The sequence below is a fragment of the Ictidomys tridecemlineatus genome, chromosome 7 (assembly GCF_052094955.1).
Source record: "Ictidomys tridecemlineatus isolate mIctTri1 chromosome 7, mIctTri1.hap1, whole genome shotgun sequence".
Lineage (NCBI taxonomy): Eukaryota > Metazoa > Chordata > Mammalia > Rodentia > Sciuridae > Ictidomys > Ictidomys tridecemlineatus.
The window spans coordinates 173,388,727-173,414,717 of NC_135483.1; the positions used below are offsets into that span (position 1 = coordinate 173,388,727).

The 25,991-nt window shown below is 33.8% G+C and overlaps 2 protein-coding genes across 7 annotated transcripts in view; one reads left to right on the forward strand and one right to left on the reverse strand.

Annotated features, from left to right (window-relative positions):
- Positions 1-25,991, forward strand: part of Rpe (ribulose-5-phosphate-3-epimerase) — an 89,557-nt gene that overhangs the window by 62,763 nt on the left and 803 nt on the right. The window contains exon 7 of the mRNA XM_021720762.3: positions 12,727-24,396. Within this exon, the coding sequence (XP_021576437.1) occupies positions 12,727-12,756 (30 nt within the window). The 3' untranslated portion in view covers positions 12,757-24,396. The remainder of the gene's footprint in view (positions 1-12,726; positions 24,397-25,991) is intronic.
- Positions 1-25,991, reverse strand: part of Kansl1l (KAT8 regulatory NSL complex subunit 1 like) — a 141,880-nt gene that overhangs the window by 49,276 nt on the left and 66,613 nt on the right. For 4 of the 6 annotated variants that reach the window (XM_078017957.1, XM_078017958.1, XM_078017953.1 and 1 more), the window contains one exon: positions 3,051-3,255. In XM_078017957.1, coding sequence (XP_077874083.1) covers positions 3,051-3,255 — 205 coding nt within the window. The remainder of the gene's footprint in view (positions 1-3,050; positions 3,256-25,991) is intronic. The other 2 variants (XM_078017956.1, XM_078017955.1) reach the window with 2 other exon arrangements.

Consider the following 25,991-nt stretch of genomic DNA (forward strand, 5'->3'; position numbering starts at 1 on the left):
AGCAGATACCATACTGGCCAGCATAAATGTATATAGAACATTGCAATCATAGAAAGTTCTCCTGGATATCATTGTTCTAGATCCTTGAAGTAGGCAAATCTAGGAAACACACAAAGCAAGAGTTCCTACTCTCCATTGTTCTTTGAAATCTTCTTATGTTCCAATAAATAATTTTATGTATTAAACAATTATTTATTGAGCACATACTATCAGACAGGTACTATTCAAGGCCCTGTGGATTCACCAATAAAGACACAAAGTCTAACACAATGAGGTTAAAACAGGGTATTAACTGTATATATCCTATACTGGGGATATCAAGGAAGCTTCTTGAGAGAAATGATATTTAAATTCTAAGTGACTAAAGGTAAATAATTATTGGTCTGGCAATTTGGGGGATATGCTAGGGGTAGGAACACTTGCTATTCTCTATCAGATTTTTCATTTGTGTTCCACTTAGGCATTTTCTTTCCTACATACCCTTTCAAAACTCTACTCATCTTTCAAAGTCCAACTTTTTAATATATATCTTGATACCTCTAACCAAATAAACCTCCAAACATATTATCTTACCAGGCATGGTTGCACACACCTGTAATCCCAGTGACTCAGGAGGCTAAGGCAGCAGGATTGCTAGTTTGAGGCCAGCCTTGGCAATTTAGTGAGACCCTGTCTTAAAATAAATTCGTAAAAGGGTTGGGGATATAACTCATTGGTAGGGCACACTTGGGTTTCATCCCTGGTACTTCAAGGGAAAAAAAAAGTCTACTATCTCTTACTGATTTCAGGCATACAAAGTCTAGCCTTATCTTTGTTCTTATCAATATAATGGGTAAGAACATGGGCTTTGAAGTCAGATTTAATTGCTTGCTAGCTGTGTGACTTTACGTGTAAGTTACTTAATTTTCCTGAACCTAAATTTTTGCATGTGAAGGTGGGATTAATAGTACCTCATAGTTAAATATATTTGATGATTAAAACTCAGCATAGTGATAGGAATGCAGTAAACTATGTATGCTGCTAGGAAAAATAAATAACCCTACAACTTGTTTCTTCTTTTGTTTGCTTATAGTTTTAAAATTGATCACACTTTCCCAGGCCAATATTTTACATGATCATAGTACACATTAATTATTTTAATGACCTCTGGCAAATCACCTAAATTATTTATGCAGCTTTCTTCCAGTCAGAATATAATAGTATATTTATGGGTGAAGTATTTTAGACAATTCTATTTATGACTATCAAATCACAAAAATCACATTTCAAAAATGTTACTTATCTGTTGTTTGCAGCAACTTTATATAAAAATATTAAATAATATTATTTAATACGCAAAAACTTGAAATAAAACAATTATTTAAAAATATTTTCAGGTTGGTAGAGTCTGATAATATCTCATTTACTAATGGTAAAAAAGAGGTCTTTTAATAAAATCAATTTTTCTGAATCCACATTCCTATTTATAATTGGAGTTTAGTAAAACAAAGCTTAAAATTCATTCCTAATGAAATGGCACATCTTTATTGTTACGCAAATATATTAAAATAGTTAATGAAATAATAATCAGAACTAATACTAAATAATAGCATCAAGGAGAATTTCTTTCTTTGATATGTTATTAAGAAATCTAAGTAGAGGGGGTTGAGAGAGATGAGGGGAGGGGAGGGGAGGGGAGGGGAGGGGAGGGGCGGGGAGGGGAGGGGAGGGGCGGGGGGGATAGTAGAGGATAGGATAGAGAGCAGAATTCATCAGACACTAGAATGGCAATATGTAAATCAATGGAAATGTAATTGATGTAACTGATGTGATTCAGCAATCTGTATATGGGGTAAAAACGGGAGTTCATAACCCTTTTGAATCAAACCGTGAAATATGATATATCAAGAAAGATGTAATGTTTTGAACGACCAACAATAAAAAAAAAAGAAAGAAATCTATGCCTAGCATGCACAAGGCTCTAAATTCTATCCCCAAGACCAAAAAATAAAAAGGAAGAGAGCAATGGTGAAAGGAAGGAAGATAGGGATAGTGGAAGAGAGGGAATAAATCTGAAAGAGTAGGGGAAAGAAAGCAGGTCACACCACAAGAACTAGAGACAGCTTATTTTGTCCTTGACAGCCTAGTTAGAGGAGCACTAAATGAACTGCTTCATCATTTTTTTTTACAGATAAAAAGATATGATTTTTCAAATGAATACTTTTAATAAAGCAATTTTTATTACATAAAGTATAAGCATGAAAATCTAAAATTCTAGTGCTAACTTTCCAGAGGAAGGAAAAAAAAATGGTCACCAGGATTAACAAATACCAATCCTAAAAAGGAGATCAATATCATTTCTGCTAAAGTAACTCACAGATATGCTCTTTTCTTTATCTGAACAAATTTTCCTAAGATGAATATGTAAGTACATTTCTCTTTTCATATTGCACTTACCAAATACATTTTAATTTTCTTTCAAGTTAGTTTAAGCAAAATAAAAACAGGTGGGTTTTTTTTGTTGTTGTTTTTTAACAGGGGTAGGGGTCAGGATCTGGGCCTAACTGTAACAGGCATATAATCCTGGCTACTGAGGAGGCTGAGTCAGGAGGATCAGAAGTTTAAGGTGGTCTCTGACAACCTAGAAAGACCCTGTCTCAAAATAAATAAATTAACAGGGCTGGGGATGTAGCTCAGTGGTAAAGCACCCTTAGGTAATTTCCAAATATCACAAAAACTAAATTCAGGGACATCCAGGATTGGAGGGTGGGTGGGCTTCGGTAAAGCTCAGTGAAAGGCAGGGCACATGTAAGAGGCACTGGGTACAATCCCCAACACTAAAATAACAACAATGACAAAACCTAGAGATGTGAGAAATTTCAGAGTATACTGCTATGTTTAAACAATTACCACTCATATTATCAATATCTATTATGCCATTTATAAGTTTTCTACATGTTATTATTTTAAATAACTATGTACAATCCACATCCCCTTGTGGGTGAAATATACTTGACAGTTGAAATCTTTGTTCACGTTTTTTTTTTTTTCCCCCCCAAAAGTGGCCTTACCTGTGGAGTCCAATAAAAAGTGGGGCTCAATCTGTAGAGTTTTCGTTTGTGGAAACTCTGAAGTGGCCTTGTTCGGGCTGCTGTACTCATGATAGCCAAGGATGGAGATTTCAATCTTGTCCTGTCTTTTCTCCTTTTCTTACTGTGCTTCTGATTAAGTAACCAGCTACTGGAGGAAGAGAGCTCATCTAAATTCTCTGAAGCACTGAAATGTCATGAATAATTGGAGGGGGTGGGTAGTAAGAAGGGAAATAAAACAAAACAAACAAAAAGACAAAGAAAACTAAATGTAAATTGTCTTGGTCCATTATGATAGAAGAGCATTAATTTTAGCCAATTTTGTAGTAATAGTGAAAAAATTATATCAATTGGGCAATTTTACATATTCAAGTTGTAAAAATAATTTCTACTTCTATCTTCTCCTGCAAAACAAATACTGCCAAAGTTAGAAAATACAAGTTCTATAGTATTATATCAATGCTTGTTATACATCAATAATCCACACATTGTACAGAGCTTTAACTATTTACATAAAAAATATTTTTATATGTTCTATATGTGAATCTGCTATATGAGATCCTGCTAATCAATATGTATATTCTAAAAATGCTATTTGGTTCAAGTAGAATTGGTAGAGGGTAAACATAAGACATGTTTTTTTCTATAGCAGTATTACTTGTTTTGAATAATTTATGATTGATATAAAATATTCTATTAGACTATGGGTAAACGACAAAATTCAAAAACGTTTTACATAGTAATGGGAAACCAAAAATAAGGGTGCCTTCATGGTTTATGTTAGTGAAACAAAAAATTACATAGGATTAAAGGCTTAAAACCTGCTAAATTCTCATCACTGCATTATTAGTGGCTCTGAAATAAGCACTGTATACCATTTCAGTGAATCCTGAAACACAGCTGTAATCCTACTATATTTTAGGAATTCTTAAAAAATTCTGATGATACAGGTCAGGCACAGTGGCTCACACCTGTAATCCCAGCAACTTGAGAGGCTGAGGCAAGAAGATCACAAATTTAAGGACAGCCTTGCCAACTTGGCCAGACCCTGTCTCAAATAATAAAATAAAAAGGGTTGGGGATGTAGCTCAGAGATATAACACTCCTCAGTTCCATCTCCAGAACCAAAAAAAAAAAAAAAAAGAAGAAGAATGAAATGATCATGCAAGTTATCATGAAAATAAGCATATTAACTTCATAATTACTTTTTAATATTAATTAACATTTAGGTATTTAACTTCATTCAAACTAGTACATTACATATAAAGTAAGCCTTTTGGGTACTACAAAGTGACAATTTCAATCTTTTTTATGTACACTAAAGCTAATAAATTTAATATCCTAATATTAACCTGCTATATGTCATCCTGCTAATCAACATATAAATTCTAAAAATGCTATTTGGTTCAAGTAGAATTGAGAGAGGGTAAACATAAGATATGGTTTTTCTATAGTAGTATTACTTGTTTTGAATAATTTATGATTGGTATAAAATATTCTATTAGATTATGGGTAAATAATAAAATTCAAAAACGTTTTACATAGTAATAGGAAACCAGAAATAAGGGTGCCTGCATGGTTTATGTTACTGAAACAAAAAAGAATAATTAAATTTAGATGTTGGTGATTATAATTCAATAAAGACATAGCTGAGTATATAGTATTAGCCAGTAGAGGAGAAAGAGCCAATGAAAACTGTTTTACTCCTAAACCACTCAAGTCTCCAGTGACCATTCCTTTGGGAGTAGCCCTTGGCAGAATTACTATCTCTTTCCTTCCCTTAGTCCTTCCCTTACTCCCTAATTCTTTTGCACTAAGTATTATGTCCCCTCCCTTTTTTCCCAGCATTCAAAGTCTAAAGAGAAGCCACACAAATGCTTAATGTTAACTGCTGAATTTCTTTAGATTTACAAAACCCAGTACGCCAAGTAAACAACACAGTATATAATGGCTCTCCCAGCATGTAAATTGTTGTGAGGCCAACCTGCAGAAAAGTAATATATCTGCCTAAAAAGAACTATAGGAACTAGCTCTAAGAGGTGAGGTCCACTGCCACATTCTGGAAAAGAAGAAAACAGGATATACACACCCTGGATGACTAAGACCTCACTCAGCACACAGCCTTCTAGCCCTTTATCTTAGGTACCTTCTTTTCCCTCCCCAGAAAAGCCCTTTTTATCCTTTAGGTCCTGAAGAGGTAGTTTTAAGGACAATAGCCTCCTTCCATCTTCCAAGGTGCCAGCTCTTGAATAAACCTGATTCTTTCCAAGATCATTCTTGATCATTTGGCTCTCAATTATTGGCTTTTGAACAGCAAGCATAGTAAGTACCATAGTAGCAATAAAACTTTCAAAAGATACTGTATTATGTAACTTGCTAAAAAAGGCTTAGGATATAATGCTACTCTCAAATTAATAGATCCAATCTCGTATACTAATGCTATTTTTAAAAAAGAAATATATATATAAAATATGCTTTGTTATTGAAAAGCTTTAAGGTTATCATTACTAAGAGTCTGTTATTGAGAACCAGCCACAGAACTGGGCTATCAAAACAAATGTGAGCAAAGATGATAGCTAATAGGAAGTTAGGTACTGAATATGCCAGGTAGCTGGCAAAGAAATGAATCAAGGACAGGAAGAAGACACATTTCATTAAGTAGCAGTTATTAGAGGTGATGAAGGTAGGAGAATTAAGATTTAGGAAGGCTGGGGTAGATTCAGCAAAATAGTTTCTTTCTCTAACAAGTAAGAAACACCTTTAGGCAGAAACACACTGAAACCAGTCTTGAAAATCAGATCTGTCCAATCCCCATTGTTGAAGATTAAACACCTGAGGCAAGCTCAAAAAGATTCATTTACAGGATTGGAGGGGGGGGGGTGGCTCAGTGGTAGAGCACTTGCCTAGCATGGGAGAGGCCTTGGATTAGATCCTCAGCACTACATAAAAAAAAAGTATTGTGTCCAACTACAACTAAAAAAATAAATATTTAAAAATTTAAAACAAGATGGTGGTTTCCTCAGCAGGCCTTGAATCCAGGGATCAGAGAGAGGCCAGCAGCCAAAGTAAGGGCAGCACGGGAGTCAGGATGCTGCATGGAGTACAGGCACAGGATTAACCAGATGGGTCCCTGTAGCTTTTATACTGGTCCTTTTCCCATTGATTAGTATTCTACCTCTCCAGATGCCTGCTTTGGACTCAGCCTCACACTATGGGAGAGACTCACATTAAGCCCAGTGCCAGACACTTAATATTAAATAAGTGAACAAAACAGAGGAAACAGCTCTAACGTGGCCCTAGTCAAAGGTGTCCATGGAGGGGTTAAAAACACAGGCTTGGGGCTGGGGTTGTGGCTCAGCAGTAGAGCATTTGCCTAGCACATTCGAAGCCCTGGGTTCGATCCTCAGCACCATAATCAAATAGATAAAATAAATGAATTCTGTCTAACTACAACTAAAAAATAAAAAATAAATAAAATAAAATTTTTAAAAACCCACAAGATTTAGGAAAAAAAAAAAAAAAAAAAACAAGATGGTGGAGGAAGACTCCTGAAGAGGAGGGATTCCAGAGCCGGTGTCCCAGGGAGTCTGGGTGCCCTGCACATTTTATAGGTTTTAGAGTTCCTTTCTTCTCATGTCCCCTCCTCCTCTTATTTTGCTTAAACAATTCCCTGGAAGCAGGTGATACTGGCAACAGGTCCCAGAGGAGGGGAAGTGTCCTAGAGGCATTAGCATTTTGTTTCCTTCTAAATCAGCCCCAATTTTCCTGATCCAATCATTCATTATCTACAGTGACTGTCCTTTTGCCTCCATCTCAATACAAAGACTCCTTAAGCCTTATTCTGGTAGTGTCTAAGAGAAATTAAAAGTTTTAAGAGCTTTCATTCTGAGAGCCTGAGATGTAAATAACCAACTCTTCCTTCTAGAAAATTGAAATAACTAACATCCATGATGAAAATTTGTATGCCAATAAGATAGAAAATATTGAAGACATCAACAAATTTCTAGAGGCATATGATATGCCTAAACTAAATTAGGATGATATACACAATTTAAACAAATCAATTTCAAGCAAGGAAATAGAGGACACCATCAGAATTCTACCAACCAAGAAAAGCCCAGGACCAGATGGATACACAACTGAGTTCTAAAAGACCTTTAAAGGAGAACTAACACCAATACTTCTCAAACTATTTCATGAAATAGAAAAAGAGGGAACACTTCCAAACACATTCTATGAGGCCAATATCACCCTGATTCCAAAACCAGACAAAGACACATCAAAGAAAGAAAACTTCAGACCAATATCTGTAATAAATATATACGCAAAAATTCTCAATAAAATTCTAGCAAATCGAATACAAAAACATATCAAAAAGATAGTGCATCACAATCAAGTAGGGTTCATCCCAGGAATGAAAAGTTGGTTCAACATACGGAAGTCAATAAATGTAAATCATCACATCAATAGACTCAAATATAAAAACTATATGAATCATCTCAATAGATGCTGAGAAAGCATTTGATAAAATACAGCATCCCTTCATGCTCAAAACGTTTGAAAAACTACTGATAACAGGAACATACCTCAACATTGTAAAGGCTACCTATTCTAAGCCCCAGGCCAATACCATTCTAAATGGGGAAAAATTGAAAGCATTCTCTCTAAAAACAGGACCAAAACAGGGATGCCCTCTGTCACCACTTCTATTTAACATAGTTCTTGAAACTCTAGCCAGAGCAGTTAGATGGATGAAAGAAATTAAAGGGACATGGATAGGAAAAAAAAAAAAAAAGAACTCAAAACATCACCATTTGCCAATGAAATGAATTCTATACCTAGAAGACCCAAACATTCCACCAGAAATCTCCTAGAACTAATAAATGAATTCAGCAAAGTAGCTGGATATAAAATCAACACCCATAAATCAAAGGCATTTCTGTACATCAGTGACCAATCTGCTGAAAGTGAAACTAGGAAAATCACCCTATTTATAATAGCCTCAGGAAAAAAAAATATAGGACTGGGGCTATAACTCAATAATAGCGCACCTCGTCTGGCATGTGTGAGGCACTGGGTTCAATCCTCAGCAACATATAAGAATAAATGAATAAAATAAAGGTATAAAAAATACAATACTTGGGAATAAATTTAACAAAAGAGGTGAAAGACCTCTACAATGAAAACTACAACATGCTAAATAAAGAAATTAAAGAAGACCTTAGAAGATGTAAAGATCTACCTTGTTCTTGGATAGGCAGAATTAATTTTGTCAAAATGACCATCCTACCAAAAGCACTATACAGATTTAATGCAATCCCAATCAAAATCCCAATGACATTCCTTATAGAAATAGAAAAAGCAATCATGATATTCATTGGGAAAAATAAGAGACCCAGAATGGCCAAAGCAATCCTTAGCAAGAAGAATGAAGCTGGTGGCATTACTATCGCAGACATAAAACTATACTACAGAGCAATAGTAACTAAAACATCATGATACTGGCACCAAAATAGACCTGTAGACCAATGGTACAGAATAGAGAACAGAGTCTAACCCACATAACTTCAGTTATCTTATATTAGATAAAGGTGCCAAAAATGTACACTGGAGAAAAGATAGCCTCTTCAACAAATGGTGCAGAGAAAACTGGAAATCTACATATAACAAAATGAAATTAAACCTCTATCTCTCCCCATGCACATAACAACTCCAAGTAGATCAAGAACCCAAGAATTAAACCAAAGACCTTGCGCCTAATGAAAGAAAAAGTAGGTCCAAATCTCCTCATGTCGGATTAGGATCAAACTTTCTTAATAAAACTCCTGTAGCGCAAGAATTAAAACCAAGAATCAATAAATGGGATGGATTCAAACTAAAAAGCTTCTTCTCAGCAAAAGAAACAATCACTGAGGTGAATAGAGAGCCTATACAATGTAGTAAATCTTGAGAGCTTACACAATGTGGTAAATCTTTACCACAAGCACAGCAGACAGAGCACTTATCTCTAGGATATATAAAGCACTCAAAAACCTTAATATCAAAAGAACAAATAACCCAATCAACAAAAATTGGCCAAGGAACTGAACAGACACTTCTTGGAGGTTGTTATAATAGTTATTGCAAATCACTGATAAATTCATTTACTTTACACTAAAGAGAGGTCAATGAACCCCATTAAAAATCAGAATGAGAAGAAAATCCTGAAAAAATTCTGAGGAAGATAATACAATCAATCAACAAACATATGAAAAAAATGTTCAACATCTCTAGCAATTAGAGAAATTAAAATCAAAAACAACTATGAGATTTCATCTCACTCCAATTAGAATGGCAGCTATCAAGAATATAAACATCAATAAGTGTTGGTGATGATGTGGGAAAAAAGGCACACTCATACTTGCTGGTGGGACTGCAAATTGGTGTAGCCAATCAGGAAAGCAGTATGGAGATTCCTTGGAAAACTTGGAATGGAAGTTTTCATTTGACTGACCCAGCTATCCCATTCCTCAGTTTATTACCAAAAGACTTAAAAAATAGCATACTACAGGGACACAGCCATATCAATGTTTGGAATAGCACAATTCACAATAGCTAAATTATGGAACCAACCTAGATGCCATACAGTAGATGAACGGATTGGGAAACTTTGGTATATACACACAATGGAACATTAATCAGCATTAAAAGAGAATAAAATCATGGCATTTTTCAGGTAAATGAATGAAGCTGAGGAATATAATGCAAAATTAAACAAGCCAATCCCAAAAAACCAAAGGCAAATTGTTTTCTTTGGTGTGAGGATGCAGATGCATAATGGTGTGTGTGGGGGCGGTGGATATAAGAAGAATAAAGGAACTTTAGATAGGGCAAAGGGAGGGAGGGGGCAAAGGAGTAGGAATGATGGTGGAAAAAGTTAGACATCATTACCCTAAGTACATATATAAGACATGAATGGTGTGAAAATACTTTGTGTATAATCAGTGTCTTGAAAAATTGTGCTCTATATGTGTAATATCAAATGAATTGCATTCTGCTATCATGTATAACAAATCAGAATAAAAAAAAAAACAACCCTCAACTCTTTAGCTGTTAATGAGACCCAAGTTTCTTCCTTCCAGGAGAAGGCTCAGCTCCAAAAGAGACATTATTTCTCTATTGAATGAAAGGATACAGATTCTGAACTGGCTTGAGGCTCACAGACTTGTTTAAAGATAAATGGAAAGTTTGTCATTTGTGTCACTAAATGTAATATTTTAAATTTTCTAAAACACTGCTGGGTGAAGTAGCACACAGCTATAATCCCAGTGACTCTTGAGGCTGAGTCACGAGGGTCACAAATTCAAGGCCAGCATGGGCAATTTAGGAAGACAGTGTCTCAAAATAAAAATACCTGGGAGTGTAGCTAAGTTTGGTAAAGTGACTTTGGTTCAATCCCCAATACAAAAAAGAAAAAAAAATTAGATAAATGATAAATTAACAGAGGAAAAAATTTAGTTTTATTCATTTTCTTTAAGAATATAATTCATCCTTATATTCTAATTAGTAAGGATTCTTGCAACAGGTCATAAAATTTTATCCTTCCCAAGAAAATAGGAAATATACCAAAATTTAAACGTGAAATCTGTTTATTTGACTAATAATGTGCAAACTACATTATTTTCACCAAACTTAATTTGATACATAAACTACTACCAAAGCTAATCTGGTACTTTCATAAATAATGGGTGGAGGTTGTTGTAATAGTTATTGCAAATCACTGATAAATTCATTTACTTTACACAGAACTTTACACTAAAATAGAGATCAATGAACCATATTAAAAAGCAAAATGAGAGGAAAATCCTGATAAAATTCTGTGGAAGACAATACAAGCCCTTTCACTTGACTGTAATCTAATGGTTTTTCCTCAGGAGATAATAAAATATCTAGGTAATTAAGTATTAAGAAAATGGGAATTTATAAAAAAGTTATAATTGGTAAATCAACTTAAGACACCATCATGGGGAAAGAAGATGGCAGATTAGAGGACATAACTTCATAACAGTTCTTAGCACCAGACTTATAAAGCTATATGACTGCTTCTCAGCAAGATAGGTAACAAAGAAAACTCACTGAAACTTATAATTGAGCTGTAAAAGAAACTACGAGAAACAGAAACTTCAAACAGAAGAAATAACACTTTAAAGATGCACCAGCTTGGTTGGTGGCCATGGCCACTGAGTAGAGCAGAAGTACAGACAGAAAGTTAGGGAATTTTTTTTTCTTTTTTTGGTTGGGGGAAACTGTGGATTATAGAGGGGTATTAATCTTAATAAACATTAAGATTAATAATTATTAATAAACAGAAAGATAATAATCTGTTTATTAAGATTAAGTTTATTAATCTTAATAAACAGAAACCAACCAAACATTGCTTCGGGTCTCCTGGAGAGTTTGCAGAAACTGAGATCTCTGGCCCAGAAAATGAAAGCAGGTGCCCAAGTACTGTCTATAAACACCATGTGGCATCAAGCATAGACAAATGGGGATCACAGAATAGAAGAAGCCAGCAGTCACATTGCAACCTACAGATTGTGCCTAAACCATAGTGACTGAGAATCACTAAGATAGAAGAGATTATAGAGACATAAGCTAAAGGCATTAAGAACATTTCAATGAGACAGTAACAAAAAACTTTCACCATATCAAAATGAGATAAGATATCCACATACAGAAGGCATACAACACCCCAAACAGACCAGATCAGACAAGAAGCTCCCCAAGACACATCATAATCAAAATGTCTAACATAAAATAAGGAAAGAACATTAAAAACTGCAAAAGAGAAACATCAGGTCATATTTAGAGGCAAACCAAGGAGGTTCAGTTCTGACTTCTCAATGCACACACTAAAAGCAAGGAGGACCTAGAATGAGATATTCCAAGCTCTAAAAGAAAATAATTGCCAACCAAGATTGTTGTACCTAGAAAAGCTCTCTTTCAAATTCAAGGAAGAAATAAAACTTCCCATGACAAGGATAAAATTAAAGACTTTATGACTACCAAGACAGCACTACAAATAATACTCAAAGATAAAGTTTACACAGAGGAACCCCAAAACAAATCCCAAAGCTGCTAAATATAAGAAGATCAACAGAAGAATAATTCAATTATGAGAATCAAGGCAGATTTAAAAATAGCAAAAAATCAAAATGGCTGGAAAACAGAAACACATATCCACATTAACATTGATTATAAATGGTCTCAACCCCCAAATTCAAAGACATAGATTAGCAGATGTTATGGTTTAGATATAAGGTGTCCCCAAAAGCTCATGTGTGAGAGGATTATGAGCATCTTACTCTCATTAGTAAATTAATCCCCTGGTATGGATTAACTGGGTGATAAATATAAGGAAGCAGGGTGTGGCTAGAGCAGTTGGGTCATTGGGGGTCAAGCCTTTGGAGTATATATTTTGTCAGCTGAGCTTCCAGAGCTCTCTCACTCTCTCTGTCTCTCTCATTCTGCTTCCTGGTACCATGTCCTTTACCTCATTTTTCTGCAATGTTCTATCTCCCGCCTAGTACAGAGCAATGGAGTCAGCCATCTATGAACTGGAACCTCTGAAACCATGAGCCGCCAAATAAACTTTTCCTACTTTAATATTTCTTTTCAGGTCTTTTGCTCACAGCAGCAAGAAAACTGACTCAAACAGAAGAACAGATGAAAACATGAGATCCAACTATATGCTGTTGGCAAGAGACCCATCTCCTAGGTTACAGGAGTAGCTGTCTCACATGACAAAGAAGATTTCAAAGATGAATCACAAGGGCGGGGGCTGTAGCACAGCAATACCATGCCTACATGTGAAGCACTGCTTTCAATCCTTAGCACCACATAAATAAATAAATAATATATATTGTGTCCATCTACAACTAAAAAAATATTTTTTTAATGAATCAGAAGAGACAAAATGTACCTCTACATCCTGGTAAAGGGAACAATCCAACAAGAACATATAATAATAGTAAATATATATGGCCCAAATATCAGTGCACACAATTACATTAAAAACAATATACTCGTTGACATTAAATCTCCAATAAATCCCAATAGAATACTGGGTGATTTCAATACACCCTTATCACCAACAGATAAGTCATCAAAACTTAAAAATCAGTATAGATATTCCCATTCTAAATAATGCTATAAATCAAATGGACCTAGTAGACATACACAGAATATTTCACCCCCAAAACAGCTGAATTTACCTTCTTCTCAGCAGTTCATGGAAACCCTTCCAAAACAGACCATATTCTAGGTCACAATGTAAGTGCTAGCAAATACAAAAACAAAACAAAAAATCCTGATATAATCCCATGCACACTATCAGATCATAATGGAATGAAACTTTAAATCAACAGCAAGAAAAATAATACAAACTACAAAAACACATGAAGATTGAATAATACTCTTTCAAATGAAGAATGTATTAAAGAAGAAACGAGGGAAGAAATCAAATTCTTTGAAACAAATGAGAACAGAGATATAATATCAAAATCTTTGAGACAATATGAAAACAGTTCTTTTTTATTTTTTTATTTTTATTTTTAGTTGTCAATGAAATTTTTATTTATTTATATGCAGTGCTGAGAATTGAACCCAGTGTCTCACACATGCTTTACCACTGAGCCACAACCCCAGCCCATGAAATCAGTTCTAAGGAAAATTTACAGCACTGACTGCCCCCATTATAAAAAAAAGAGAAACCCCAAATAAACAAGTTTATGCTGTACCTCAAGGACTTAGAAAAGAACAAACTAATTCCAAATAAAATCAGAGACCAAATTAATGAAATTGAGAATAAAAAATAAAAACAACATATAGTATCAATGCAATGAAGAGTTTGTTCTTTGAAAAGAAAATTGAGATTGATAAACCCTTAGCCAAACTAACCAAAAGAAAAGAGAAAGAAGACCTAAATCAACAAAATTAAAGATGAAAAAGGAGAGATTACTATAGATACTTCTGAAATCTAGAGGATCGCTAGAAATTACATTGAAATTTTATATCCCAATAAACTGCACAATTTAGAAGACACAAATTTTTAGACACAGATGATATGCCCAAATTGAACCTAGTAGACATACACAGAATAAGATATAGAAAATCTAAGTACAGCAATGTCAGGTAATGAAATTGAAACAGCAATTAAAAACCTTCCAACAAAGAAAAGCCCAGGACCAGAAGGATTCTCAACTGAGTTCACCAGACCTTTAAAAAAGAAAGAACACTGGTCTTTCTCAAATTATTCCATGAAACTGAAAGAGAAGGAACACTTCCAAATACATTCTATAAAACCAGTATAACCCTGTCACCAAAACCAGAAAGGAAACTACAGAGCAATATACCTGATAACATCAATATCCCTAATACAAAAATTCTTAATAAAATATTAGTAAACCACATTCAAAAACTCATCAAGAAAATAAAATAGCATGACCAAGTTGGTTTCATGCCTGGGATGAAAGGTTGGTTCAACACATGAAAATCAACAAATCTAATTCACCATTCAAACAGAATTAAGGTAAGAATCATGTGATCATCTCACAGATGCAGAAAAGGCCTTTGATAAAATCCAACACCCATTCATATTAAAAATGCTAGAGAAGCTAGGGATAAAAGGAAATTACTTCAACATTATAGAGGCAATCTATGACAAACCCCAAACCAATGTCATACTGAATAGAGAAAAATTGAAAGCATTTTCTCTAAAATCAGAAACAAGGCAAGGATGTCTACTCTTACCACTTCTATTTAATATAGTTAGTTCTATCCAGAGAAATCAGGCAAGAGAAATAAAGGGATATAAGTAGAAAAAAAAAAGAAAGCAAGTTTGCTGATGACATCATCTTATATCTAGAAGATCTAAAAACCTCCACCAGAAGACTTCTAGATCTGATAAATGAATTCAGCATAGGAACAAGATACAAGATCAAGGCACACAAATCTGTTTTCCTATACTTCAATAGTGATGCTGCTAAAGAAGAAATCAGAAAACCATCTCATTCACAATAATCTCAATAAATAAATAAATACATTACAGTATAATACTTAGGAAATAATATAAACAAGGAAGCAAAAGATCTCTGCAATGAAAATTATAGAAAATTAAAAATAAAAATTGCAGAAGACCTTAGAAGATGGAAAGACTTCCTATGTTCATAGGTATGCTGGATTAATATTGTCAAAATGGCCATACACATACACCAAAAGCAATATACACCATTCAATGCAATCCCCATTAAAAGAACAATAACATTCTTCATAGACTTAGAAAAATCAATCCTTAAGTTAATTTGGAAGAATAAGAGACCCAGAATAGCCAAAGCAATACTATGATGAGTGATACAGGAGGCATCACAATACCTGATCTGAAATTATACTACAGAGCTATACTAACAAAAACATCATGATATCAGCATCAAAATAGGCATGAAGACTAATGGAACAGAATAGAAGACATATAGCAAACCCACATACATACAAATGTCTGATACCTGACAAAAGTGCCAAAAAATATTTGTTTGAGAAAAGATAGTCTTTTAAACGCATTGTACTGACTAAACTGGAGCACCACATGTAGAAGAATGAAACTGGATCCCTATCTCTCACCCTCCACATAAGTCAAAACAAAATGGATCCCACACTTACAAATTATACCAGAAATATTGCAACTGCTAGAAGGAAATAAAGGGTCAGCACTTCATCATACTGGTGCTGGCAATGACTTCCTCAACAAGACCCCTAAACCTCAAGAATCAATAAGTGGATGTTGTAATATTAAAAAAACTCTTCACAGCAAAGGAAATGATTAAGAGAATGAAGAGGGAGCCTACAGAATGGGAGAAAATCTTTGCCAGTTCCTTCTCTGACAGTGAATTAATATCCAGAATATATAAAGAACTCAAACAAACTTAACACCAGGAAAAAAAGGCCAACAATCATCCAATGCATAAGTGGGTAAAAGAACTAAACAGGCATTTCTTGAAAGAAAAAATAAAAATGGCCAAAATTATATGGAAAAATGTTAACACCTTTAACAATCAGGGAAATGCAAATCAAAACTACAGTATGATTTCATCTCACTCTAGTTACAAGGCCAATTATCAACCACACAAACAATAATAAATGCTGGCAAGGATGTTGGGGGAAAAGTACATTTGTACATTGCTGGTGAGTCTACAAACTAGTACAACCATTTTGAAAAGCAATATAGAGACTGCTGATAAAACTGGAATGGAACCACCAAATGATCCAACTAACTCACTCTTTGGTATTTACCCAAAAGAACTAAAATCAGCATACTCTAGCAATATAGCCACCTTAATGTTTATAGCAACACAATTCAGATGTGAAATGAAATCAAGTTCCATGCATATATGAATTTTTCAAGATGAACATAACTACTATGTATAAATATAACACTCTAATAAAAAAAAGATAGCATCATCACACAACATTCTTTTAAAATGGAAAAAAGGAGAAGAAACAGGAGGAAAGAACATTTTAGTAATGGAGAAGACTTAGTATTCCCACTGAGTTTGAGGTTTAACTATGAAACCCCAAAATCTGAGGATATAATGGTATAGCCAAATATTGTCATATTATCATTATGAAAACAATTATCAATAATAATGGACATATAAATGGACTTTTTAAAATTGCAAGATTACAAGTGGAGTAGTATCTAGTAAGACAATAAGTTGCCCCCATCCCCCACCTTTATCTTTCTATCTGGAAGCTAAAGAGTAAAATTTCCCAAGTGATAGCCTCCATATTTTGTGTTGTAGGCACATGACATAAATTCTTTGAAAATGAATTAAATAATTAATGATTTCCACTGCTAACTTCCTAATCCAAGCTATGCTGGTTGGTCTCCCCTCACCTAAAACCCTCCTATTCCAGTTTTTTCTTAAAACTAACTTGATCCTGGCATACACTTTTCTTCCCAACTCCTACACTGCTTAAAAATTTTCCTATTCCTACTGTCCCTGAAAGACTTATATTTCAAAAGGCTCTAACAGATCTCATCCCTGCTATAGTATGCTCTCTTGCCCCATCCTGTATCACATGCCTCCTTGCAACATGTTCCAATCACATTATCCCCTTTCATTTAAAATACTAACATTATCTATAGTACAAGACCTATGTATATATTATTTCTGCTTCCTGGAACTTATCTTCCTTTACCCCCATAATTTCTAATAATAATCTGGCACATTTCCAGTCAGTTCCTCAGGGAAGTCTTTCAACCTGTGAATAGTATCCATTCAAAGACCAGGTCAGATCTTATGATCTCTGAGATGTGAGCACTATCAACCTTTCCTTCATATCATTTTTCATGGTGATAATTTTATTTTTATTTCTATGATTATCTGATTAACGTCTACTTTTCTCTCTAGATTCTTGGACAGTACAAAGGTTATGTCTATTTTGTTTACTCCTGTATATGAAGTTCTTGATACTGTGCCTTGCATACTGCAGATGCTCAATAATTACACATTGAATGAATGGAAAAATGCATATGATATATTGTCAAGTTTGTAATTATAATACATGCATAATACATCCTATACCAATTAGTTTGGTATTTGAATATTGAATATTTTAGCCTAAAAGCCAAATAAAGCTGTAAACAGAAGGCTACAAGAGAGATTTTAAAAAGGTAAGAAACAAGTTTATATATATATATAAAAAGATAATGTACTACAGTGCCTTGAATTCCATTCTAAATCCCTACTCTTTGGTTTACCAAAGTTAGTTTTTGATAGTAAAATATGATGATATATTATGTGTCATCAATTTATGTTTTGATTTGTAAAAGAGCAAGACATGAGAATCAAGCTTAAAATGTTTTTAATTTTTAAAAACAAAATGATGAAAAGCTTTATCAAATCATAAAGTTTTGTGTTGCCATTTTATTAACACAGTTTCATTCATCTGATATTTATTTAAAGACCTTCTGAAATTATGAGTTATTATAATTCTAGAAATCTTAGCAATTATGATATTTATGGATGACAACAGACAGCTATAGTAAAATCATGTGAAATTTTGTTTTACTTTGTTTTTTGGTGGTGGTAGGAATGGGTCAGAAGGCCTTGCATATACTAAAAAACTGCTCTATAATTGAGAAATATCCATGACCCCTTCAATGTATTCCTGTACTCTGATTAGGAATCTAAGGTCTAGAAATAAGTCAATTAATATTTTCCCAAATGTTTTTGATAAATCACTACAAAGATGAATGTTCTACAAATGTTATGTACCTAAAATTTTAATAACTAAAACAACCTAAGGATATGAGAATATGGGGACATATAGTAGCTAACTTCTTGGTATAATCTTGATGGTGCTGTTAATGGCAGATGGATGTGGAGAAATAGTCTAATCTATTTTTAAAAATAAACCACATGAAAGCTATCTAAGATTATTCATGGCATATTATTCAGCTATTTAATAATATTTCACCTAAGACAAGTCATATTTTCAGAAGGATTGGGATAAACCTTAAAAATTATCTTCTCAAATACTTTTTTTGGTAAATAACAAGATTTTGAGCCTAGTTACAAATTTCAAATGCTAGAAGCATAAAAGCATAGCAAAGAGTTCATGAAATTACTTGTTTTATGTCTCAGTATAAATAACAGATAATCCTTAAAGATTATTTTTCACAGTATTTTATATACTCTCCGAAATTTCCTCCTAAATTTTTTTTTGGGGGAAGGTAGGGGCAGGGGAGCCCAGGGCAGGGGAACTCAGGGCATGCTACCACTTAACTCCATTCCTAGCCCTTTCTACTTTTTTTTGAGACAGGGTCTTGGTAAATTGGCCTCGAACTTGTGATTCTCCTGTTTCATCCTCTTGCCTTATCTTATTGCCTCCAGAGTCACTAGGATTACAGGCATGTGCCACCATATTGGGTTCTTTATATATTTTTACTAAATTAAAACTTGGAAAATTTTTTCATAAAGCATGTATACAAGTTCTTGTATTTTTATATATTGTTTCTTTAGGGTGGATAACTTTTTTTAATTAAAAAAAGGAAACATTTTAGAGGAACATGAAAATCCACTGGTACACATCTGTCTACTTGCTTCCTTAGCTAAGGTAAATTCTAAGAGAAGATAAAAAGCAGCCAGGAAGGAGAAGGCAAAATAATTAAATAGACAATTTATAGTTATTTTTTCTTATTTTGAATGTCTAAAAAACACAGAACCCTATTATTGAGAAAGAAGGTTACATATTCCATTTTTAATGCTTTATTGTCATTTTGTAAGGATGCATTTCCAGAGCAATCAGAAATATTACATCATTGTAGATGACTGCTTTGAAATATTTGATTTAACAATATATGATAAAAAATGCCTTTGGAATTTTGGACACTAAGACATGTATTAAGCCACATTCAATGCTCACTATCATTCTCAGAAAAATAAGAATCATAACAGTCTAAACCACCAGTATCCTTAAGATATCCTCAAAAGATAGTACTCGAGGTAAGAAGGTCATAACGTATTATCCTCATGTACCAGAACAATGACTATTTTAAGAGCTATGGAAGACAGGCCAATATAAGAACATACTACAATAACAAATCTCATTCCTCCTTTCTGCCCCTATATGACCCATATATGCAGCTCTTTGTCTTAAAATACACTGTGTATCCAAGGAAATTAAGTTTAAGGAAGTGCAGAAAATAATATTCAACACAAAATTTAAAAGTGTTGTGTTAACCCAGTGTGTGTGTGTTTTTTTTTAACATTTCACCCATATTAAACACACTTAGGAAAAAGCAGAAATAAACATTAGCAAAGAGAAATGGAATGTGCTTTCTCAAAGAGATTATGATAACCTTCAAATTCCACCCCCTAAATATATGCAGACACCCACACTTGCTGCATTGGGTTGAATAATGTCTCCCTAATGTTCAGTTCTACCTAAACTTCCATAATCAGAACTTAAGTTATAAATAGAGTCTTCACCTATATTGTTAGTTAAGATGAAGACACACTAAATGTCATGAATCCCTAAATCCAATCACACAGAAACAGGGAGACAGGGAGAGGCAGAGTTTGGAATTACGTGTTTATATTCCAGAAGCAAAAGGCAAGGGCTTCTTGCAACTAACAGAAGCTAGGAAGAGGTAAGAAAGGATTCTTCCCTAGAAACTTCACAGGGAGCATCAGGTACTGGCCTGATACCTTGATTTTTAACTTCCAGCCTCTAGAACTATAAAAGAATGCTATTTTAAGCCATATAGTTGGTGGTAATTTTTTATAGCATCCCTAGGAAATTAATACATCCATAAACATGCACACCTAAGAATCAGATTTTGAATGCCTTGGGATCTCTATTTAAAGTCCTAATTTTTTAATTTATTTGGAATTCTTTCATGAATTCAACGTGTTTCAACCTATAGTAGCTTAAGTAGATAGCAAATTTTCCCCACTTTCCTACTGCCCCAAATCCTTCCAATAGTTGAATTTACTACCACTTTTTCCCTTGATATGAACACATCACATACTCTGATATTCAAATGGCATTCAGGACGGCAGTAAACAATCTTTAAATATTATAGCAAATATAAAACGAGGACCTGACTTGTCTTCCAACCGACAAAAATAAACCCTCTCAAATGACCAAAAGATCAAGATTCAGATATCCATTACCTAGTAGAGAGAAAATAGGGACTGAACCATTTCTCCACTCTGGTATTAAAGTAAGGGAACTACACCCCTTTCTTCAAAATATAAGTCTCTTCAACTTCAGCAATAAGAAAGTACTGAAGTACATTGTAAAAATACATTCTACATTAGATACAGTGCAGACCTGACTGTAATCCCATCAATTTGGAAGCTGAGGAAGGAGGATAGCAAGTTCAAGGCCAGCTTCAATCACTTAGGAACCACCCTAAGCAGTTTGGCAAGACATTGTCTCAAAATTTAAAAAAAATTTTAAAAAAATGCGGAAGATTGTCTTATTGGTTAAGTGTCCCTGTGTTTAATCCCCAATACCAAAAAATAAAAATAAATAATAAATAAATAAGATAGGCTCTAAAAACTTAAGTTATGCCTTAATAATCACTAAAATTGAAAGAATGTTATGTTTAAGATATAATGTCCACTAAGATATAAAACTACTAATACATCTCAACTATGAAAATAATATCTAAAAAAGGTGACATAAATATACCCTAAACAATATAAATATAGTAATTTCAAATTTTCCAGTTTTCATAGGAAAAAAACATGCTATTTTTATAATAAAACAAAAAGTATTACTTTAAAAATATACTCTTTTTTTGTATCAGGATCTCTAGGGAATTTTAAAAATAGTTACTGAGAATAAAAAAGAGTGAGGAGAAATAATAACCAACATAATTTATGTATTTTGTTTGGATTCTAATAAATTAAAGATAAAAGATGATTCTGAGGACAATTATAGAAAATTAAATGTGGCTAGAGCATTACATGATAGTAAACAAATTATGATAAATAGTATTAAATGTGATAATAAAGTAGTAGATGTTTTTAAAAAGGCTCATCAAATGAATATCCAAAACTCTTCACAGTTACAACAATAATCACTAAAATTTGCTTTACAAGATTCCTAGGGGTGAAAAAAGCCATGTCAGGAAGACAAATCACTGAAAAGAGTTTGCAAAATCTTGAGAATTGTTAAATCTGGGAATAGGTGGATTAATTTTACTATGCTTTATATTTGTCTAAATATCTCCATAATAAAAACTAGAGAGAAAAAGAAACTGATTATTACAGTGCTACTTGCATTCTCACCTCTATTTCTTATCTTCAAGTGGGACTTTTAAAAGGCAAAGAAATCAGGAAGCAACTATGATAGCCATATTTTTCTACATGAGAATTGAAACTCAGTATGTCAGACATTTCTATTTGATTTGGGTCATTCCCAGAATAATTAAAATTTTTCATTTTAAGGAAAATTTGGAAATATAAAAAATTGGGAAAAAATAAAAGCTAAAGTATTTTTCAAAATCCTACCTTCTTAGCAGAAGCTTGATTTAAAATCTTAATTTATATCCTTCAAATATATTTCTAAGAAATCATAGTAAGGTCCTTGCTTAGCATCTGGCGGCCATCTTAAGGGACAGCTGCCATTTTAAGAAAAATTTTCCTTTCCTGCCCAAGTGGTGAGAAGGGCTCACCACTCCCTCATACCAACCAAACCCTTCACTGCCTGCATTCTTAGCCGCGCCCCTCCCCACCTCAAAGGCCTGTCACCACTCCCTCATACCAACCCCACCCTTAACCACCTGTATTAGGACCTACCCAGCTCTGATCCCTGATCCTGGCCCATAAAAGTCTCAAACCCCAACCATGTTTTGCCTTTTTCCATCTATGGAGAGATGTGCCTTTATTTGTCAGCTCTAACAAATAAACACGTATCTGTACCTGATTTCTGTCCTTCATTTCTTACTCACCCGCTTTCCTTTCGATCACATTGTACTATAATATTGGGACCTGAATTTTACTACTTAATATTCCAAACTAAACATGTTCCCATTTGATTACATATATTCTATCCACATAATTTGTTAACAGTTACATGACATTACATCCAGTAGTTGAACCACAATTTATTAAAACATTTCCCACAAATAATATTATGTTTTAAACATACATTATTAGGCTAAGACAGGAAAGTAAGAATTTTACCAAAAATAAAATTACTACTGGCATTACTTTAAAAACATAGCCAGGGAAGTTTCATTTCCCTACTGATGTCATATACTTAGCTAATATAATAATTAATGTCATTCATAGGAATCCAAATTACATTGAAAACACTGGAATATATTCCTAGCAAAACCGTTTGTTTTAATAATTGAGAAGTGACTATTAAAACTATTCTAAGGGTAAAAGAATCGCTTTATATGTGATTAGTCTGACAGTTTGTTTAACTGTAGTTTTTCTATTATGATATCCAATTAGACTGGTTGCATTTCATGTGAGATAATTACCATTAGTGAAAATAAATAGTATGGCAATGATTCATTGGAATTTAATTTCATAGCACATTCTGGGACTCATTAAGACAAAAACAACAAAAATCCAGACATTATTTCAAGTAGAAATTCACTTTCTAAGAGCTAATGCCCCATGGGGTAAACAAGGATCCATTTACAATATTTTATCTTCATGTCAGAATAACTATCTCTATGTTGACAGAATGTAATGCCTCATTTGTTTGAAAACTCAATTTTAGTTGCTCAGTGTCTAGTGACTCATTACAAAATCTGCTGCCAAGATTAATAAAACTTAAAAAAAACAAGTCTATAACATTTTTCTGCTAGGTACTGCCACTAAAAAGGAGATGGGAGGCTTAGGAATCAATGAATAACAAGTATGCAAACAGTAACTCCAGAAAATGATTAACTAGGTGAAATTATTTCAAAGACAGTGAGAGAACAGATAAACAGTATATTACAAAAAGACCTTAAGTATTTTTTAATTATACCAAATAATAAGTTCTAGATGGTCCAGAAAATTAGCATACAGAATCAGTACCCAACTTTAAATTTCTTCTAATAATATATACAAATCCTATAATGTGATATAAAGTTAGAATGAATGTGCTTTATTAAAACTAAAACATTTGACTTATGAGGTTACTTATCTGCCAATTCAAATACACAGAAAATGGCTAAAATTACAAATAAATAACCAAAAGAGATCTTGATAAGTCCATACATGAAAATTCACTCCTGTTATTTTTAAAGTGCTTTCTCAATGTAAAAGTCTTTTATTATTATATAGATATTTCTACCACTTTGGTTATCGAATTTTCTAATCCAGGGTAAATTAAATGAAGGGAAGCAAAACTGCAAGAAGCAGTTATTAGAACGATGACTAAAATAACAATCTGATCATCAGTGAGTAAAAACAAGTAAGTACAAAATATTTTTTATGAATTCCAATTATCTGCAAGACATGACACAGTACATTACTTCAGCTTGGATTTTAGAAGTTCCCCCAAATCCATGTATTAAAGGTTTAATCCCCAAGGTGGCACAAGTGGGAGGTGGTAGAACCTTTAAGAGGTGGGACCTACTGAGAGGTCCTTTAGGCATTGTAGGTATTCCTCAAAGGAAACTGTGAGACCCTGCCCCCTTCTTCCTCTCTGTTCCCTGACTTCTGATGAAGTAAACTACTTTGATCCTCCATATGCTCCTACCAGATATACTGCCTTGCTACAGACCCCAAACCAAGGGGAACAACTGATCAGAGATTGGAACGCCAAAACAGTGAGCCAAAATAAAACTCTTCTCTTTATAGTTGATTACCTCAGGTATTTTGTTATAGTGATAGAAAGATGACTAACACAGATATTCATTTAACATTTGTTCATGTATGTAATGTGTCTGTTACTGTTTCGGGTGCCAATATAAATAATAGTTTAATGTGTTAGAACAAAAAAATCCCCACTCTCATAAAGGTTATTACATTTGAGTCCAGAAAGACAGATAATAAACAAATAAAACATTCACAAAATAAAATCACTTCTATTTTATCTTGTTTTGGTACTGGGGATTGAATCCAGGGGCAATTTATCACTGAAATACATCCCCAGTCCTTTTTTTTTTTTTTGAGACATGTTTTTACTAAGTTGCTAAGGCTCCCTTGAACTTATAATTCTCTTGCCTCAGCCTCCAGAATCACTATTATAATCATGTGCTATGCCTGGCCACATTTTTTTTAATCTTATCTGGCCCTTACAACCATTCAAAGATTGTTCTCTTTCTGTGATTCAGACAATTAGAATGCTATTAATTGGCTATTATTAGAATGCTAATAATTGGCTAAGTTGGGATTGAACTGTGATTTATTTTAGAAGTTATATTCTTAACAATGAAAACTTTCTTTATAGCATGTGATCAGGGTTTATAATTAAACAATTATTTATGTGAGTATTTATTTATTTATAGCACTGGGGATTGAACCCAGAGGGGATTTATCTCTGAGCTACTTTATTTTGAAACATGGTCTTGTTAAGTTGACAAAGCTGGCCTCAAATTTGTGATCCTCTTGTGTTCACAGGCATGCACCAACTCACATGGCTTGTGTGATTATTTAGATAGTATAATGGTTTAGGTATGAGGTGTCTCCCAAAGACTCATGTATAAGACAATACAAGAAAGTTTAGAGGTGAAATGACTGAGCTATGAGAACCTTTACTTAATTAGTACATTAATACCCTGATAGAGACTAACTAAGTGGTAACTGTAATTGGGTAGAGTATGGTTGGAGGATGTGGGTCACTGGGGGCATATACTTTGTCTCTGGAGAGTGGAGCTGCTCTCTCTGCTTCATGGTACCATGTCCCCAGTTGCTTTCCTCTGACATGCACTTCTGCTATGATGCCTTTTCAGGCCTGAGGAATGGAGCCAACTGTCTATGAACTGAGACCTCTGAAATTATGAGCCCCTAATAAACTTATCCTCCTTAAAATTGTTCTTTTCAGGTCTTTGGTCACAGTGGCAAAGAAACAGACTAAAACAAATAGTATCATTTTTTCCACAACTAGACCTTATAGCACCAGGATAGAGACCACATCTCTTTGGTTCAACATCATATACCAGTGCACAATCCAAAGCCTGGCTTACTATTGTATTTGTTAAGTGAATTATTTTATAGACATATAACTATTTACTTCAATTGTCCTTGAGAATGTGGTTGTGGCAATGAGCCTGAATTATCAATATAATTTGTTAAGTGAATTATTTTATAGACATATAACTATTTACCTCAATTGTCCTTGAGAATATGGTTGTGGCAATGAGCCTGAATTATCAATATAAAAATATCAATGGCTAACATTAGGCTCTTTCTTATGTGCCTG